This window comes from Mustelus asterias, chromosome 10 (genome assembly GCF_964213995.1).
Source record: "Mustelus asterias chromosome 10, sMusAst1.hap1.1, whole genome shotgun sequence".
Classification (NCBI taxonomy): domain Eukaryota; kingdom Metazoa; phylum Chordata; class Chondrichthyes; order Carcharhiniformes; family Triakidae; genus Mustelus; species Mustelus asterias.
Window position 1 is genome coordinate 94,270,020 of NC_135810.1, and position 20,858 is coordinate 94,290,877.

General features: G+C 43.4%; 1 protein-coding gene across 2 annotated transcripts in view; it reads left to right on the forward strand.

The window, feature by feature from the left end:
* Positions 1 to 20,858, forward strand: part of LOC144499778 (protein furry homolog) — a 302,728-nt gene that overhangs the window by 125,216 nt on the left and 156,654 nt on the right. For both annotated transcript variants that reach the window (XM_078222227.1, XM_078222228.1), the window contains exons 17-20: positions 3,900 to 4,007; positions 5,505 to 5,760; positions 16,905 to 17,051; positions 19,415 to 19,501. In XM_078222227.1, coding sequence (XP_078078353.1) covers positions 3,900 to 4,007; positions 5,505 to 5,760; positions 16,905 to 17,051; positions 19,415 to 19,501 — 598 coding nt within the window. The remainder of the gene's footprint in view (positions 1 to 3,899; positions 4,008 to 5,504; positions 5,761 to 16,904; positions 17,052 to 19,414; positions 19,502 to 20,858) is intronic.

Below are 20,858 nucleotides of genomic sequence, written 5' to 3' on the forward strand. Positions count from 1 at the left end.
GGACCACAACTTTTCACAATATATATTAACGAGTTGGAAGAAGGAACTGAAGGCACTGTTGCTAAGTTTGCAGATGATATAAAGATATGTAGAGGGACAGGTAGTATTGAGGAAGCAGGGGGGGCTGCAGAAGGACTTGGACAGGTTAGGAGAGGGGGCAAAGAAGTGGCAGATGGAATACAATGTGGAAAAGTGTGAGGTTGTGCACTTTGGAAGGAGGAATGCAGGCATAGACTATTTTCTAAATGGGAAAATGCTTAGGAAATCAGAAACACAAAGGGACTTGGGAGTCATTGTTCAAGATTCTCTTAATGTTAATGTGCATGTTCAGTCGGCAGTTAGGAAGGCAAATACAATGTTAGCATTCATGTCGAGAGGGCTAGAATACAAAAGCAGGGATGTACTTCTGAGGCTGTATTAGGCTCTGGTCAGACCCCATTTGTAGTATTGTGAGCAGTTTTGGGCCCCATATCTAAGGAAGGATGTGCTGGCCTTGGAAAGAGTCCAGAGGAGGTTCACAAGAATGATCCCTGGAATAAAGAGCTTGTCATATGAGGAATAGTTGAAGACTCTGGGCCTGTACTTGTTGGAGTTTAGAAGGATGAGGGAGGATCTTATTGAAACTTACAGGATACTGCGATGCCTGGATAGAGTGGATGAGGAGAGGATGTTTCCATTAGTAGGAAAAACTAGAACCAGAGGGCACAACCTCAGGCTAGAGGGACGATCCTTTAAAACAAAAATGAGGAGGTATTTATTCAGCCAGAGGGTAGTGAATCTGTGGAACTCTTTGCCGCAGAAGGCTGTGGAGATCAGGTCATTGAGTGTCTTTAAGACAGAGATAGATAGGTTCTTGATTAATAAGGGGATCAGGTGTTGTGGGGAAAAGGCAGGAGAATGGGGATGAGAAAAATATCAGCCATGATTGAATGGTGGAGCAGACTCGGTGGGCTGAGTGGCCTAATTCTGCTTGAAGCATTCTTTAAAAGCTTCAAAAAAGAGCAAGATTCATTATCATGTTACGTAGAACAGTACAGCACAGAACAGGCCCTTCGGCCCACGATGTTGTGCCGATGTGTGAATAGTTTTGTTGCATCTTATAGAAACACTACTGAAGGTTCATCTGCATTACAACTCTTAAAGGGAAATTGAGAACTACATTGATTTGTTACTATCTCCAGAAACGTCAGAGATAGCACAGCGTCAACAACAATCTCAAGTTACTAGATGAGAAGTAGGGGTAAAACAATGCCCATTTCAACTAGGAGATCAGGTGTTAGCACGTAATTATGCCATGACTAAGAAATGGAAAGCAGCCATAGTTTTGGCAAAAACAGGTCCAATTTCTAACACGGTTCAAATCGAAGATGAACTAGTTTGGCAATGCCATGCTGACCAATTGTTGTCATCTCAAAATGATTTCTTAGTCAGAAGCATCAACTTATTGAATGGCGGGGCAGGCTCGAGGGGCTAGATGGCCTACTCCTGCTCCTATTTCTTATGTTCTTGAGTCCCTGATGTTGTGAATATTACTACGGAAGATTTAGTTGAATCTGAGTTGTCTGGTAATTGTGTCTTTGCTACTATATCACATGATAATGATGCAAAATTAGTCCAAGAGAAGAAATGTCTGCTGAAGTTCCAAATCATACTTCTAATGTAAAGGACAACCAAATTCCTGAATGCCGTATACAACCAAAGAGGAATAGATGTCCTCCTGATTAACTTTCTTATTGACTGTATAATGAGTAATGATGCATCGTACTATGTCTAGCACATTATTGATCCTATGTATAACATTATAGTAATTTGTTGTCATGACCGCAGCAAGAAAGGGGGAGGAATGTTATCTATTTAAAAGGGTAGCAAGATTGCTTTAAAAGCTGATCACATGATATGATGGTGACATCATTAGGAATTTGCAGAAGATGCTGTTTTACTTTTAGTTTGGACTCTGTACAGACAAGACCTCCTAGAATAAATCTGTTTTTTTTGGTTTGAATCTATCGGGTCGATTTAGAGCCCACACTCGCTGTCCACGGGAATGGTGGTAGAGGCTCAAGATTCAGCGAAACCCTGAAACCCCAGATCTTGATGGCGAGGTCATGACTTCCAATTTTCCCCACCCCTCACCGGTGACATAACGGGCGTGAATCTGATTCCCATTCATTTTAATATATTTACATCTCATTAACCCCCCCCCCCCCCCCCCCCCCATCGTATATTGACCCCCGCCATATGTTCAAACCGCACCAATGTCATGTCATGTTGGTGTGATTTACAGCAGGTTCACCCAGATGTGAACCTGTTGTAGGGATTCCCCTGAGGGCGTAAAGGTGAGTAAAGCCACTGGGAGAGAGGGAAATGGTCGGCCAGTGCCTGGCAATGCCCCGTGGTACAGGTTGGCACTGCCAGGTTGGCATGGTGAGCAGCAACGCTACATATATGTCAGGCCTTTACGGCCAATCATTGTTAACATCTGCAGCCTCTTGGAACAAGACCTCCTTCCCAGTAGACCAAATGAGCATGCATTATCATTGACCAACAAGGTGCCCTTCTCCCTGAGATTGTTAATTCTTTTCTGCAAGGAGAGAAGACTGAGAGGTAGGAGTGTTGGACATGGCTTGTGTGGATAGGAGGGAAGGACAATATTTGTGGAGGGTGACTGTGAGGGCTGGAAAGAAGAGGGCAAGCTTGAATGTTGACTCCTGATGTGAGATGCCTGCAGGGAAAGGAATGAATGCAGCTGCAAGTGTATTGTCTTAAGAGTGGATGTACCAGAAATGCCAGGGAGGTCAGAGTTTGAGACTTGGCACCCAAGAGTCACTCACATTCCAAACCCTCTTGAGATCCAGAATCCTTTTGGTATACTTTTGTCAGGTTTGTGGTACCACACCTGCTATTGCCTTCCTCGGCCACATTCATAAAAATCATAGATATCCCTTCAGTGCAGAAGGAGGCCATTCGGCCCATCGAGTCTGCACCAACCACATTCCCACCCAGGCCCTATCCCCATAACCTCACGTATTTAACCTGCTAGTCCACCTGACACCAAGGGGCAATTTTGCATGGCCAGTCCACCTAACCTGTGCATCTTTGTGAGGAAACCGGAGCATCCAGAGGAAACCCACGCAGACACGAGGACAATATGCCAACTCCACACAGACAGTGACTCAAGGCTGGAATTGAATCCAGGTCCCTGGCACTGTGAGGCAGCAGTGCTAACCACTGTGCCATCGTGCTGCCATACCTGCTTGGTTGGAGAGGCTGCTTTGTCCTCCCACCTTTGGCAAACATCCCCTCAGTTTAGTCCCACAGATGTCATTGTAAGACCTCCAGGTAAGAGTCTTGACACCCAGGGGCCAACCTTCCCAAATCTCCTTTCCATATCTGTGGTTACCGAAGTCACAGGAATCAATGTAATGTTCAACCATTCCAGCACATTCCAGGCTTCCTTGAACTACAAATCCTTCCTATGACAGATTATGCACGCCATCCCACTCTTGTTCGTGATTAGTCTGGAAGCAGGATGCCATTGCCATGGCTGAGTTAAAAAGCTATGGCAAAGCTCACAGACAGAACAAGAAATTCTGCCCATTTACTCTGAATTTGTCTCCATGAATGCTGCCTCACCTGCTGAGCATTTCCTGCATTTCAAATCCAGCATGTGCAGTATTTGTGTTTTTTTATTATTCTAGCCTCATGCTGTTTAATTAATGGGACAGGATTTCTTACAGTTCTAAGCTGTTTAAATTGTTGTGCCTAATTGAAACTCTTGCTTTAAAGTTGTGTAGAAAAGGATAAAATTTTCTAACTAGTTGGTTAAATACACAAAAATACAATATCATAGTTTCTTTTCATTTTAAGTTATAAACTGATTGCTCTCTATATTGATTCAGGGGTGAGAGGAAACCAAAAATTGACCTTTTTAGGACCAGTGTAGCTGCCATTCCACGAATAATACCTGATGGAATGTCAAAACTGGAATTGATTGACTTACTTGCAAGGTATGTGTATTGCTATCAGTTAAAATTATCCATATAAGAATCATTAAAGTCCTACATTCGCGGCATGCACAATGTCTTCCATGTTATCTGTACGTCATGTTCAGTCGTAGTTCTGTTCCTACTTCAGACTATAGGGGACACCTTGACACAACCTTGCACTATCTGTTGTTAACTTAAATTCTCCCTTTAGTTTGTCACAGTATAGATTGGTTCATCGAGCATTTATTATATCAGTTAACAAACTTTCAATTACAAACTTTCGATGACATGCTGTGACAAGTGTCGTTCCTCGGGGATCAGTGCTGGGACCTTTGCTGCTTGTAATATATATAAATGATTTGGAGGAAAATGTAACTGGTTTGATTAGTAAGTTTGCCAACGACACAAAGGTTGGTAGATTTGTGGATAACGATGAGGACCATCAGAGGATACAGCAGGATATAGATCGGTTGGAGGCTTGGGCGGAGAGATGGCAGATGGAGTTTAATCCAGACAAATGTGAGGTAATGCATTTTGGAAGGTCTAATACAGATAGGAAATATACAGTAAATGGCAGAACCCTCAAGAGTATTGATAGGCAGAGGTACACAGGTCACTGAACGTGGCAATGCAGGTGGAGAAGGTAGTTAAGAAGGCATACAGTATGCTTGCCTTCATCGGCCGGGGCATTGAGTTTAAAAATTGGCAAGTCATGTTGCAGCTTTATAGAACGTTAGTTAGGCCCCACTTGGAATATAGTGTTCAATTCTGGTCTCCACACTACCAGAAAGATGTGGAGGCTTTGGAGAGGGTACAGAAAAGATTTACCAGGATGTTGCCTGGTATGGAGGGCATTAGCTATGAGGAGAGGTTGGAGAAACCTGGTTTGTTCTCACTGGAACGACGGAGGTTGAGGGGCGACCTGATAGAAGTCTACAAGATTATGAGGGGTATGGACAGAGTGGATACTCAGAAGCTTTTTTCCAGGGTGGAAGAGTCAATTACTAGGGGGCACAGGTTTAAGGTGCAAGGGGCAAGGTTTAAAGGAGATGTACGAACAAGTTTTTTACACAGAGGGTGGTGGGTGCTTGGAACTCGCTGCCAGGGGAGGTAGTGGAAGTAGATACAATAGTGAGTTTTAAGAGGTGTCTGGACAAATACATGAATAGGATGGGAATAGAGGGATATTGTCCCCGGAAGGGTAGAGGGTTTTAGTACAGTCGGGCAGCATGGTTGGTGCAGGCTTGGAGGGTCGAAGGGCCTGCTCCGGTACTGTAATTTTCTTTGTTCTTTATTCCTATAGGTGTTTTCTGATTGATCACTTGTTTGTGCTTACATCCTGCAATGAATGTAAAACTTCCAGAAAATGTAGAACCTAAAGTTGTATATTCCAACATGTGTATTAAAACAGATATAAAAGTTTAACTTCCACTTAGCTGATATGCTGAGCAGAATGATATTCTCTAATGTGGGAAAAACTACATATTTTAATAACAAAATTTTTCAACTCCAATTTAGGCTAACTATCCATATGGATGATGAACTTCGCCACATTGCACAAAACTCTCTTCAGAGTCTTCTTGTTGATTTTGCTGACTGGAGGGAAGATGTATTGTTTGGGTTCACTAATTTCTTACTTCGCGAGGTGAATGATACTCAACAAAACCTTCTTGATAGCTCTCTCAAATTGTTGGTACATCTGCTCACTCAGTGGAAGCTTGCAATATTGACTCAAAGCAAGGGCCCAGACCAAATTAAATTAAGGACAACAGAGGTATGTTTTAATTGCATGTGATTTATGTATTCAATGTGCTTTACTGTTTTCTTTTGGAAACGTTTTGTTATTAAAAAGTGCTACCGTTGTACTATTAAAAACCAAATTGATCAAAATTTCAACTTTGTGAGGGTATAGAGCTGTAAAAAGTTGAACATAAATTCACAAGTTGAAGTCATTCTATCTTGCATACTATGGGAACATTTTCGCTTGCACAAAATAATATTTAGTGGCCCACATCTCCTAATCCAATCGGAGCAAATATTGAGATATTTGCTATTATTGAGGCTCGCAATGGGATCAGAGGTTCCAGGGAGCCAATTTCTGCTGGAACCAGGAACTTTCAATACCTCAGAATGGCTCCATGGGAGCCTTTGCTGATGGCGCCCCAGGCAATTTACTCTATACATACCCTGGTTTTCACACCAGTTTATTCAGTGATGTTCCTAGCAGTTGTAAAGCATACTCGAAGAGTGCAGCTCAAAGTAAATCAGGTGGACTGTCAAAGCACTATAGCAAACACAGCAACCCGGATACTGCTCACCCCTACAGGGATGATCTGTAAGGATGAAGAAGAAATGTTAACTCTGTTTCTTTCTCCATAAATGCTGCCAGACCTGCTGAGCTTTTCCAGTTTTTATCCTAGGGAACTTAGGTGGGTCTTTTAAACAACCCACCTTGGAACAACCTGCATCCAGGAGTGGCAAGCATGACTCCATCCTGCACCTGCTCCTCTTCCCCAGCAGAATAAAGATCCCACCATTCGAGGCACTGTTCCCTGAGGCAGGTGTACTGAATTGGGAGACCTCCTGACTCGGCCTAACTACCTCAGGAGCGAAAATCCAGGCCAAGGTTTCAGGTCAATCATCTTATTTCAGAACTGGAAGATACTAGAAATAAACAGGTTTTAAATAATAGCAAAGCCAAGCAAAAGGGGGACAATGGAAGAATAAAAGAAAAAAGCCTATGATATGGCGCATGACAAGAGCGATTAAATACTCAAATTAGCTGCAGCTAAACATGATTTGGCATGTGCGGCTCTAGAATTTATCTACTTATAGGGAAGTAGAATATAATATAACAAACAACTTGTTCACATTGAAGGCCATGGCAATCTGGACCATTCGGCTTCAAAGCCATTGAGCTTTGAAATTTCAATTGAAATGTTGGAGATGAGAGTTTATCGATGCAAGTCATGTTGCATGTGGAACGCTCATGATGCCACAATTAGAGCGGTGCAGACATCTCACAGGGTTGTGTGACTGGAGGAGATGTCAGAGACGGGCTGGTTAAATATAGAGGGACAGGGTCTGAAGCTAAGTTTTGGGTAAAAGATGGCAGTAATGTTGTTCCTCTGGGAGCGGACCTGCGGGGTGGAGACTGTGAGCGGTGAGAGAGAGAGCGCGGACTGTGAGTAAATTCTGGGGGTTTTTTTTGTCTAATTTTCGGGAGGTTTTTTGTAATTAACGGAAACCGGAAGGCCGCATCGCGAAGCCTGCCGGTAGCTGTAGTTTTTTTTTTTCTCTCGGGCCCCTAGCCCTATAAATTGGTGCAGAGGAGATACCCGATCCTCTACACTGGTAGAGGATCCCACCCTTCCATCCTCCTCTAACCTAATTATAAGTGTGGGGAAGTTTTTTGTTTTCTTTTTTTCTTGCTGGTAATGGCTTCAGGGATGGCAGTTCAGGCAGTATGCTGCATCTCCTGTGGGATGTATGTGGTGAGGAAATCCAGTAGTGTTTCAGGAGATTTTAGTTGTAAGAAGTGCATTAGATTGCAGCTTCTGGAGGAGCGTGTAAAGGAGATGGAGGGGGAGTTAGAGGAACTCCGCATAATTCGGGAGGCGGAGGTGGAAGTTGATAGGAGTTATAGAGAAATAGTAACTCCTAGAAATGAGGCTTGGGTCAATGCCAGGAGGAGGGGTAAGAAGCAATCGGGAAGACAATCCCCTGGGGCGGTTCCCCTCCATAATAGGTTTTCGGTGCTGGAGGCTACAGTTGAGGAGGAATCAACTGAGCATAGAGAGCAGATCTCTGGGGGTGAGCCGAGTGAGAAAGCTCAGGTGGTTAGGGGCTGTAAAAGACTGGGCCTTGTGATTGGGGACTCCACAATTAAGGGGACAGATAGGAGGGTCGGAACTAAAGGTAGGGACTCAGGGTTGGTGTGTTGCCTACCAGGGGCTGGGGTCCGGGATGTGTCTGACAGGGTATTCAGGACTCTTAGGGGGGAGGGAGATAAACCACAAGTTATTGTACATGTGGGGACACACGACATAGGGAGGATAGGGGAAGGGGATATTAGGCAGGGATTTATGGAGTTGGGGTGGAAACTAAAGGCCAAGACTGACAGAGTGGTTATCTCTGGACTCTTGCCTGTACCACGGGATAGTTTAGAGAGGAATAGGGAGAGGGAAGGTTTGAATTCATGGCTGAGGGGATGGTGCAGGAGGGAGGGGTTCAGGTACTTAAGCAATTGGGGCTCGTACTGGGGAAGGTGTGACCTCTATGAGAAGGATGGTCTACACCTTAATCAGAAGGGGACCAATATCCTGGGGGGTAAATTTGCTAAGGCCATGCAGGGAGGTTTAAACTGATTCGGGGGGGGGGGAGGGATCCTGAGTAGTGGGGCTGAAAGTGAGGGATGCATGGATGGGGACTGCAATGCACGGCATTGCAGAGGTGGGGTGGAGCAGGGTTTGAAATGTGTATACTTCAATGCCAGGAGTATTCGCAATAAAGTGGGTGAACTTGCAGCGTGGATCAGTACCTGGGACTTCGATGTTGTGGCTATTTCAGAGACATGGATAGAGCAGGGGCAGGAATGGATGCTGCAGGTCCCGGGGTTCAAATGTTTTAGTCGAAGTAGGGAAGGAGGTAGAAGAGGGGGAGGGGTAGCATTATTGGTCAGAGATTGTATCACAGTGTCAGAGAGGAGGTTTGATGAGGACTTATCTGTTGAGGTAGTATGGGCGGAGATTAGAAATAGGAGAGGAGAGGTCACCCTGTTGGGAGTCTTTTATAGACCTCCTAAAAGTTCTAGAGAGGTTGAGGAAAGGATTGCGGAGTCAATCCTGCTTAGGAGTGAAAGTAATAGGGCAATTGTTATGGGGGATTTTAACTTGACTAATATTGACTGGAATTGTTATAGCTCTAGCTCGTTAGAGGGGTCAGTTTTTGTTCAAAGCGTGCAGGAAGGTTTTTTGACTCAGTATGTAGACAGGCCAACTAGAGGTGAGGCTATATTGGATCTGGTGCTGGGAAATGAGCCAGACCAGGTGCTAGACTTGGAAGTTGGTGTGCATTTTGGTGATAGTGACCACAATTCGGTTACGTTCACCTTAGTGATGGAAAGGGATAGGCATGAACCTCGGGCCAGTGGTTTTAGCTGGGGGAAGGGTAATTATGAGGCTATTAGGAGAGAATTAGGAAACATAGGTTGGACTAGGAGATTACAGGGACTGGGAACGTCCGACATGTGGAGTTTTTTCAAGGAGCAGCTACTGCGAGTCTGTGATAGGTATGTCCCTGTCAGGCAAGGAGGAATTGGTAGGGCTAGGGAACCGTGGTGCACCAAAAAAGTTTCTTTGTTGGTTAAAAAGAAAAAGGAGGCTTATGTTCGGATGAGACGTGAGCACTCGGGTAGTGCACTAGAAAGCTTTAGATTGGCTAAGAGGGAGTTGAAGAGCGAGCTTAGAAGGGCTAAAAGGGGACATGAGAAGACTTTGGCGGATAGGGTTAAAGAGAATCCTAAGGCGTTCTATAGGTATGTCAAGAACAGAAGGTTGGTTAGGGCAAGTTTAGGGCCAGTTATAGATGGCAGAGGGAAGTTATGTGTGGAACCGGAGGAGATTGGTGAAGCATTGAACCAATATTTCTCTTCGGTGTTCACGCAAGGGGACATGAATATAGCTGAGGAGGACACTGGGTTGCAGGGGAGTAGAATAGACAGTATTACAGTTGATAAGGAGGATGTGCAGGATATTCTGGAGGGTCTGAAAATAGATAAATCCCCTGGTCCGGATGGGATTTATCCAAGGATTCTCTGGGAGGCAAGAGAAGTGATTGCAGAGCCTCTGGCTCTGGTCTTCAGGTCGTCGTTGGCCTCTGGTATAGTACCAGAAGATTGGAGGTTAGCGAATGTTGTCCCATTGTTTAAGAAGGGGAACAGAGACTTCCCCGGGAATTATAGACCGGTGAGTCTCACTTCTGTTGTCGGCAAGATGTTGGAAAAAATTATAAGGGATAGGATTTATAGTTATTTGGAGAGTAATGAATTGATAGGTGATAGTCAGCATGGTTTTGTGGCAGGTAGGTCGTGCCTTACTAACCTTATTGAGTTTTTTGAGAAAGTGACCAAGGAGGTGGATGGGGGCAAGGCAGTGGACGTGGTATATATGGATTTTAGTAAGGCGTTTGATAAGGTTCACCATGGTAGGCTTCTGCAGAAAATGCAGATGTATGGGATTGGGGGTGATCTAGGAAATTGGATCAGGAATTGGCTAGCGGATAGGAAACAGAGGGTGGTGGTTGATAGTAAATATTCATCATGGAGTGCGGTTACAAGTGGTGTACCTCAGGGATCTGTTTTGGGGCCACTGCTGTTTGTAATATTTATTAATGATCTGGATGAGGGTATAGTTGGGTGGATTAGCAAATTTGCTGATGACACCAAAGTCGGTGGTGTGGTAGACAGTGAGGAAGGGTGTCGTAGTTTGCAGGAAGACTTAGACAGGTTGCAAAGTTGGGCCGAGAGGTGGCGGATGGAGTTTAATGCGGAGAAGTGTGAGGTAATTCACTTTGGTAGGAATAACAGATGTGTTGAGTATAGGGCTAACGGGAGGACTTTGAATAGTGTGGAGGAGCAGAGGGATCTAGGTGTATGTGTGCATAGATCCCTGAAAGTTGGGAATCAAGTAGATAAGGTTGTTAAGAAGGCATATGGTGTCTTGGCGTTTATTGGTATCTTACACTGATTCTTTTTAAACTCAATCCTCAGGCCACCTGCATTTTGGCGACACTTTAAAGCCACTTTTAAAAATCTAATACTATTTTAACTTCCCTAGTTTAGTGGTTGGAACACTTTTCTCTCAAGGGAAAACATATGCATTGAGAATTATGAATTGTTTCTTTAAATGTTTGCATTGATAATCTACCATTGTCTCTTTTAATCTAATTTCTCAATCCACCTCAGCCAACCCACTCCCCATTGTTCCATAATTGGAAAGGTCACTTGAGGCACTGAAGTAAAAGTAAGTCATTGCATCCAAAACTGGATCCCTGTCTTATCAAGTGGATATAGAAGGAAGGATCGTCCGGCGTTTATTGGTAGGGGGATTGAATTTAGGAGTCGTAGCGTTATGTTGCAACTGTACACAACTCTGGTGCGGCCGCACTTGGAGTACTGTGTGCAGTTCTGGTCCCCACATTACAGGAAGGATGTGGAGGCTTTGGAGAGGGTGCAGAGGAGGTTTACCAGGATGTTGCCTGGTATGGAGGGGAGATCCTATGAGGAGAGGCTGAGGGATTTGGGATTGTTTTCGCTGGAAAGGCGGCGGCTAAGAGGGGATCTTATTGAAACATATAAGATGATTAGAGGTTTAGATAGGGTGGATAGTGATAGCCTTTTTCCTCTGATGGAGAAATCCAGCACGAGGGGGCATGGCTTTAAATTGAGGGGGGGTAGTTATAGAACCGATGTCAGGGGTAGGTTCTTTACCCAGAGGGTGGTGAGGGATTGGAATGCCCTGCCAGCATCAGTTGTAAATGCGCCTAGTTTGGGGGCGTTTAAGAGATCCGTAGATAGGTTCATGGACGAAAAGAAATTGGTTTAGGTTGGAGGGTCACAGTTTTTTTTTGTTTTTTTTAACTGGTCGGTGCAACATCGTGGGCCGAAGGGCCTGTTCTGCGCTGTAATGTTCTAATGCATGCCGTCCATTGTTTCTTGATGATCAACAGCTGATTATTGCTAATAAATACATTTGTAATGCCTGCACAATTATTAATCCTTTGATGTAGAGAGTTTCATGTATCAAGGATATTGAATGCATTAGCCATTGATATTTTACTATGATGGTTACTTTCAATAAGAAACAGATTGGAATTTAAAATAAAAGATCTTTCTGTACTTAGCACATTATGTAAATCTGTTATTGGGCTTTAAACAGAAAGAGCAATATGCTCTTCACCCATTTTCTGCTTCGTGCACCTGTCTGGAGGTACTATGGACATAGAGTACCTTTCTGAAACAAGCAGGAGTAATTGACTTCACTTTCAATGAATATGAATTTATATTCAACTTTGGATGCCTCTTTTACCTCACAAAATATTCCTATGTTAGTTTGGTTGTACATATCGAAATTAGTGATAATCAATCAATTGCTTAATAACTAAAGGCTGCCAAAGCAACATACTAAATCCTCTGTGACTATGATGGCTTATCTTTCCTTGTCCTTTTTAACCTCCCATTTATATGAACAACAACATCTTTCTTCTCCTCTTCAAGCTCAGTGGTGTTGCCTTTACATACTTTCACTATTAACTGTATGATCGTAGAAAGGCAGCTGTACAAATAACTTATTTCCAACTCCACAACATCAGCTCAGTTCCCCAAGGATCCTTCCTTGGTTTCCCAACATAGGGTCAGCTTCCTCAAATATCCTCATGATCCCCCAACTCTACCTCTTCATGCCTCTCTAATGTCTCCACTGCTTCTGTGTTGTTAGACATTTTGAGCTGCATTTCAGACCCCATTGAGGTTGGAATTTGAGGCAGAGTCCAAAAGTACAGACAGTGGTGGGAGTGGGGGTATCCCAAGGCCATTCCTGGTGTTGGTTGTGTTCACCAGGATCGCAATCCTGCCACACCCTCCATTAAAGTCAGTTAAGAGCTTATTAAGAGCTTGTCAACAGCTGGGATGTTGGCAGGGTGCATGAACTGCACATGTTGTTTGGTGCAGACCTGGTGAAAGGAGCCAGCCTTGGCTGACTCAGTGAATTACCATAGCATCCATATAATCCCTACAGTGCAGAAGGAGGCCATTTGGCCCATCGAGTCTGCACCAACTCTCTAAAAGATCCTCTTATATAGTGTTTGGCATGTTGTCAACCTGGTAAAGTGCAGTGTACCCCCCTCAGTGAGCACAGCAACCTCTGACATCATCATCTGCACCATGACTGCCCCTTCACTTGGGTCAATTTCTTCCTGGTCAGAGATCCTGACAATATTTCCATTGTTTGAACCTCCATGGTGGTTTTAACATGAAAGTAAGGGATAGCTCCCTATTTGGGCCCTTTCCCTCTCATTGTGTACCTTCTCCAGAATTTACAAAAGAGAGCATGATACAGCACTATTGTTCAATCCAACCAATGTCAGCTGGTCCTACCTTTAGCAATTGCACATCTCAGTGGTGACAGGTCTTCAGCAGTACCATGACTCAGCCATTCAGAGATTTCTTAAATCCCTTGTTCAGGAGCAGTATGCACTCTGAGGCTCCTCAACTAGTGTGTTGGCTGTAAGAGCCATTCAGAGGCCTGTCCTGAGTGTTGGGGTCTCCCTTGGCTTACCAGAGGGTATATAGTCACTGACCATTTCGAAGATCAAGGTGTGATGCTACTACTGCTATATCCTGCCATACCTGCTTCATTTGTGGTGGTGGATCTTCCCCTTTTATGTCTAGATCTGCATTAGAGAATGCGGGGTAGTTTTACCCTAGATTCTAGGTCTTTGGTTTTCCTGGGACATCTTCTGAAAGTCAGCAAGTTGATTTAACCAGCAGCCACATAATGGCTGCCGGGGTTTATTTTAATCGGGCCTGCATTTTAGTAGTCCCACCTCTGTTCACTCCCCTGTCTCTGTTAATTGGATGACAAACACATCCCCAGATCAAATCAGACGTTGCTCCCAGGAATATCATGCATCATTTCCTTTCACCAGGAAATCATCCCAGCTCACTATCCCAGCTCCCAAAGTAAAATTTCAGCTCCTTGTCTAACATCCAGCATTAGATGAGCCAAAATTGCAATTAACAGAACAATGGGAGTCAGAAATAATCATTTTCCGCCCGCATCACAAATGCTTACTGCATTACCTTCTTCCTGACCACTATCAAAGACTAAATGAGTCTATTCCAAATTTACCGTTCTGTCCAAATCCAAAATTAGCTTCTGACCCCATATCCTCATCATTGCAAAAACGCCTACTTCCAATTCCCTACTGTTGCCCACCACTGCTGCTCCATCGGCCTATCTGCTGCTATAACCCTTCATAATATCTTGCAAACTTCAACTATTCCAGTATTCTCCTGTCTGGAATAAGAACATAAGACCTAGGAGTAGGAGTGGGCCATCTGGCCCCTCGAGCCTGCTCTGCCATTCAATAAGATCACGGCTGATCTCTTTGTGGACTCATCTCCACTTACCCGCCTGCTCACCATAACTCTTGATTCCTTTACTGTTCAAAAATCTATCTATCTTTGCCTTAAAAACATCCAACGAGGTAGCCTCAACTGCTTCACTGGCCAGGGAATTCCACAGATTCACAATCCTTTGGGTGAAGAAGTCCCTCCTCAACTCAGTCCTAAATCTTCTCCCCATTATTATTAGGCTACGCCCCCTAGTTCTAGTTTCATCCACCAGTGGAAACAACCTTCCTTCTTCCTGGAAACCAGAACTAGAGGGCACAGCCTCAAAATAAGGGGGGGCCGGTTCAGAACAGAGTTGAGGGGGAACTTCTTCTCTCAGAGGGTAGTGAATCTCTGGAATTCTCTGCCCATTGAAGTGGTGGAGGCTTCTTCGTTGAATATGTTTAAATCACGGGTAGATAGTTTTCTGATCGATAAGGGAATTAGGGGATATGGGGAGCAGGCGGGTAAGTGGAACTGATTCGCTTCAGATCAGCCATGATCTTGTTGAATGGCGGGGCAGGCTCGAAGGGCCAGATGGCCTACTCCTGCTCCTATTTCTTATGTTCCTATGTTCTTATGTTCTATCTTATCTATTCCCTTCATAATTTTATATGTTTTGATAAGATCCTCCCTCATTCTTCTAAATTCCAATAAGTACAGTCGCAGTCTACTCAATCTCTCCTCATAAGCCAACCATCTCAACTCCAGAATCAACCTAGTGAATCTCCTCTGCACCCCCTCCAGTGCCAGTATACCCTTTCTCAAGTAAGAAGACCAAAACTGTACATAGTACTTCAGGTGTGGCCTCGCCAGCACCTTTTACAGCTGCAACATAACATCCCTGTTTTTAAACTCCATCCCTCTAGCAATGAAGGACAAAATTGCATTTGCCTTCTTAATTATCTGCTGCACCTGTAGACCAACTTTTTGTGATTCACACACAAGGACACCCAGGTTCCTCTGCACAGCAGCATACTGCAATTTTTTACCATTTAAATAATAGCATCTCATCCAAAGTTTGTTCCACACAAAGACCTTTTGTACACTACTGTTCTTTATATCCTACAGAGGTGCTTTCAGCCACTAAGACCTCTCCTACAGAATCCCCTTCCTAAAATCCTTTGCTACTCCTTCTCCTCATCAAAACACTTCTTAAGAACCACTCTACTCTTCCCGCTTTCCCATTCTTTGGCTCAATAACAGTATTTTTCAATGCACCTCTGAATTATCTTTGGCATTTTTTGCATTAAAGGTGCTCTTTATGTCAAAATGTATTTCATGTCATTTACTTGTGTCTGAAAGAGCCTCACACAGTGGTACAGCTACTGAAATTGAACCTTACAGGTATGTGCTCAGATTAGAGGATCTGAGCATGTGCTATCAGCAACTTCTTCATACCTTTAAATAGATCAGTATCTGTTTTAAAGACCTGCAAGGACGAACACCCTAGCAAACAGTAGCATTCTAAAGCCTGCAGCAGAACTCCAGTTTCATTCCTACATCTGAGTTACACACCCATTTAGTGTGGCATTTGTGTCCTTGGCTGAAGGCCAGAGAATGCTAATTAGCTAGACTATGTTATTGTTCTAGGCTAAATTTAGCTCCATTTAGTGCAGTGCAACAATACACTGCTCAAACATGCTGGAGTGGGAAAAGAGAAAAAATCTGCTTAAATAAAGATGCTCCTATAAACCTCACGATGCATATTATCATTGTAGAGTCACAGCATGGGTACAGCACAATGTGAAGGAGGCCAAACTGGCCATGCATTGTGTTTTAGCTGGTTCTCTGGGAAAGCATCTCAGCTAATCCACCCTTTTCCTCATAGCCCTGCAATATTTTTCTCTCCATGTAATCATCCAGTAATCATCCAGTTCCCTTTTGAAAGCCACTATTGAATTTGCCTCTACCACACACTCAGGCAGTGCATTCCAGATCCTAACCACTCGCTTTGTGAAATATTTGTCCTCATGTTGCCTCTGGTTGCTTTGCCAATTGGTGTTCTTTGGTTCTCAACCCTTCCACCAATGGAAATAGTTTGTCCCTCTCTACTCGGTCCAAACCCCTCATGATGTTAGTTGTAACAATTTAAATTAAGTAAATACATGTGGAGGGCATTGATCGGATGGTTACATATAGAAAGATATTTACTGACACAAGGAAGGGGTCAGAAGATATAGACCTGTAATGATTCACTCTGTGAATAAATCTATTCCAAGTAAAGACTCGTTGATTAATTGGCTATCATGAATAAGAAACATTGGGGACGTTTCTCCCAGCCCGCAGTGCTGCTTTAGCAGCGCAGTGGGCCAGGAGACTCAAGCGGAGGCCATTTAGCACCTCTCTCTCTGAAGCTTCTCTATCACCACGCTGTTTTAGCTCGCTTCTCCGTCTCTCTCCACACTGTTTCTTTCTCTCTGAAGCTGCTCTCACCACCACCGCTGTTTTGACTCACTTCTCCACCTCTGTGTTATTTTTCTCTATCACTATGCTCTTCATAATTCACAATATTTCCTAGTTACAAATAATAATGGATAACATGGAGTAATTACAAAGCTGTAAGATCATTTTTGTTATCAAATAATGTAATCAACCTCAGGATCCATTATTCTTTAATATATTTTAAACGTGATGTAATTTTAGAAATAATGCAAAATAATTTGAATGTATAACTAAAATATTTTTTTCTGAAAATGTTATGTAATTTTGAATTATTATCTATTTATCACCATTTGCTTCAACAGGAAAGGAATCCTCATTCAAATGTATTACATGCTGTGGAAGGATTTGCACTTGTTTTACTTTGTAGCTGTCAGCTTGCGACACGAAAGTTGGCTGTTTCTATCCTGAGGGAAGTTCGTGCTTTATTTTCAGCTTTAGGACAATCTGAGGTAATACTTTCTCCCTCTATAATTAAAAAAAATTATACGTATTATGAATAAATGATAATCAAGACTGTCTGCATTTACAAGACTGGAAGTAATTCAAAATTGGTTATTTTACAAACATGATGCCACCAACATTCCTGGGATTGAGAGGGAGGAGAAAAAAATCCAAGTTAGGAAGATACTTAATACAATTAATGTTACCAGAGAGGCAGTGCTGGGTAGACTAATGGGACTGAAGGTGGACAAGTCCCCGGGTCCGGATGGAATGCATCCCAGGGTATTGAAAGAAATGTCAGAGGTAATAGTGGATGCGTTAGTGATTATTTATCAAAACTCGTTGCATTCTGGGGTAGTGCCGGTTGATTGGAAAACGGCTAATGTTACGCCGCTGTTTAAAAAAGGAAGGAGACAAAAGGCGGGTAACTATAGGCCGGTCAGCTTAACGTCTGTAGTAGGGAAAATGCTGGAATCCATTATTAAAGAGGAGATAGCAGGGCATCTGGATAGAAATGGTTCGATCAATCAGACGCAGCATGGATTCATGAGGGGAAAGTCGTGCTTGACGAACATGTTGGATTTTTATGAAGATGTGACTAGGGCGGTTGATGGAGGAGAACCGGTGGATGCGGTGTTTTTGGATTTCCAAAAGGCGTTTGATAAGGTGCCCCATAAAAGGCTGCTGAAGAAGATTAGGGCACACGGAGTTGGGGGTAGTGTGTTAAAGTGGATTGGGGACTGGCTATCCGACAGGAAGCAAAGAGTCGGAATAAATGGGTGTTTTTCCGGTTGGAGGAAGGTAACTAGTGGCGTGCCGCAGGGATCGGTACTCGGGCCGCAACTGTTTACCATTTATATAGATGATCTGGAGGAGGGGACGGAGTGTAGGGTAACGAAGTTTGCAGACGACACAAAGATAAGTGGAAAAGTGAATCGTGTGGAGGACGGAGAAGATCTGCAGAGAGATTTGGACAGGCTGAGTGAGTGGGCGAGGATATGGCAAATGGAGTATAACGTTGATAAATGCGAGGTTATACACTTTGGAGGAAATAATAACAAATGGGATTACTATCTCAATGGAAACAAATTAAAACATGCTACCGTGCAAAGGGACCTGGGGGTCCTTGTGCATGAGACGCAAAAGCCCAGTCTGCAGGTACAACAGGTGATCAAGAAGGCAAATGGGATGTTGGCCTATATTGCGAAGGGGATAGAGTATAAAAGCAGGGATGTCTTGATGCACCTGTACAGGGCATTGGTGAGGCCGCAGCTGGAATACTGTGTGCAGTATTGGTCCCCTTATATGAGGAAGGATATATTGGCATTGGAGGGAGTGCAGAGAAGGTTCACCAGGTTGATACCGGAGATGAGGGGTTTGGATTATGAGGAGAGGCTGAGGAGATTGGGTTTGTACTCGTTGGAGTTTAGAAGGATGAGGGGGGATCTTATGGAGACTTATAAGATAATGCGGGGGCTGGATAGGGTGGAGGCGGAGAGATTCTTTCCACTTAGTAAGGAAGTTAAAACTAGAGGACACAGCCTCAAAATAAAGGGGGGTCGGTTTAAGACAGAGTTGAGGAGGAACTTCTTCTCCCAGAGGGTGGTGAATCTCTGGAATTCTCTGCCCACTGAGGTGGTGGAGGCTACCTCGCTGAATATGTTTAAAGCGCGGATGGATGGATTCCTGATCGGTAAGGGAATTAAGGGTTATGGGGATCAGGCGGGTAAGTGGTACTGATCCACGTCAGATCAGCCATGATCTTATTGAATGGCGGGGCAGGCTCGAGGGGCTAGATGGCCTACTCCTGCTCCTATGTCTTATGTTCTTATGTTCTTATGTTGTGATTTGTTCTGCAACCTGGTTCCACTGGGTATAATTAACATTCTGGAATTCAACTTCATAAGGAACAGGTGCAAAAAGTGCATCCTTTCCTTTCATTAGGAATAGTAGTCAATTGCAGAAATGGCCATCAAACAGAACAGCTAAGATGCAATCTGATTTTTCTGACTGTGACATGCAGAAGATGTCCAAGAACCACCATCAGTAGTATGGGAGCCTGTACCTTTAATTCACTCCATCACCTCTAGCCTCCTAGTCCACTTCATATCAGACTATGCTGACAGCAAGAAATTCTAGTCTACCCTGCTTCTGGAGAAATGGAACATCCCACCCCAGCCAAACAATTCCACTAACATTACAATAGTAGTTTGAAATGACCAGTCAGAAAAAAATAAGATAAATTTCTAAAGACAACCATATTTTTATGTAAAGTATATTCAAAATAATTGCATTTTTAAAAATTATTAGAACTTGTCATGATGGTTCAATCTGTATGCATACACTAACATAATTGTTCTTTTGAAAATAGGATGATGATAAGCCAATGATTGAAGTTATGGATCAGTTGAGTTCATCAATTCTGGAGAGTTTTATCCATGTTGCAGCCTCAGATTCAGTAAGTATAAAAAAAATTGACTTTTTAGGAGACTATAGTTGCTTTCCAAAGTCACCATAAAGATCTTTATGAACTCCTTAAGGCCAAACAGTGAAAGTGCGTGATTTTTAGGTTGCATACAAAAGGGAGCAAAGTTGACAAGGCACCAATCCAGCTACCTGTCCATGCTAACATGGGGCCAGCAGTTGAAAATAGTCCTTGTGGAGTCATAAGACAATGAGGACTGGGAGTTTGTTTCACAAACAAATTACTTATTTTCTCCACAACCAGTTGTCTCATTTGTCACTTTTTCCTTTCCCTTTCACCCTTAATTTCTTTATCATCAAGCCCAGCTCACGCATTCACTGCTGCCCTAGCTGACTTAATCCTTTGCAATATCTCTACCTCACTTTCCTCCTTTAAGAATCTTCTTAACACCCATCTTAGTCTTTGGTCATTCTCTAATATTTCCATTTTTGACTTGTCTATTTTTTGATTCTGCCCCTAGAAAGTATCATTTTTCTACGTTAAAGATATAAATGCAAGTTGTTTGATGAGAGGTAAGATGAGACTGCACTTGACATCAAGGCAGCATTTGATCAAGTATGGCATCAAGGAGTCTTAGCAATATTGGAGTTAATGGGAATTAAGGGAAATCTCTCTGTTGGTTGGTGAAATTCTTAGCACAAAAGAAGATGCTTATGGTTGTTGGAGATCATCTCAGTCCCAAGGCATCACTACAGGAGTTCCTCAGGGTAGTGTGTTAGGCTCAACCATCCTCAGCTGTTTTATCAGTAACATTCCTTCCATTGTAAGGTCAGAATTGTGGATGTTTGCTATGATTGCATAACATTCGCAACTCTTCAGGTACAGAAGCAGTCTATGTCCAAATGCAGCATGACCTGGACAATATCCAGGATTGGACTGACAAGTGGTAAGTAACATTTGTGTCACACAGGTGCAGGCGATGATCATCTCCAACAAGAGCTAACCTAACCTTCACCTGTTGACATTCAATAGTATTACCATTGCTGAATCCCTCACTGTCAACATACTTTGGGTTATCATTGACCAGAAACTGAAGTAGAGTAGTGATATAAATACTGTGGCTACAAGAACAGGTAAGGGGCTAAGAATCCTGTGGCGAATAGTTCACTTCCTGACTGCAGAAAATCTGTCCATCATCTGCAAGGCACAAGTCAGGAGTGTGATGGAATCATAAGAATCATAAGAGCAAGGAGCAGGAGTAGGCAATTTAGTCCATTGAGCCTGCTCCGCCATTTAATACAATCATGGCTGATCTCATCTCGGCCTCAAATCCACTTACCTCCCCATTCACCATAGCCCTTCAATCACTTACTAATTAAAAATCTGTCCA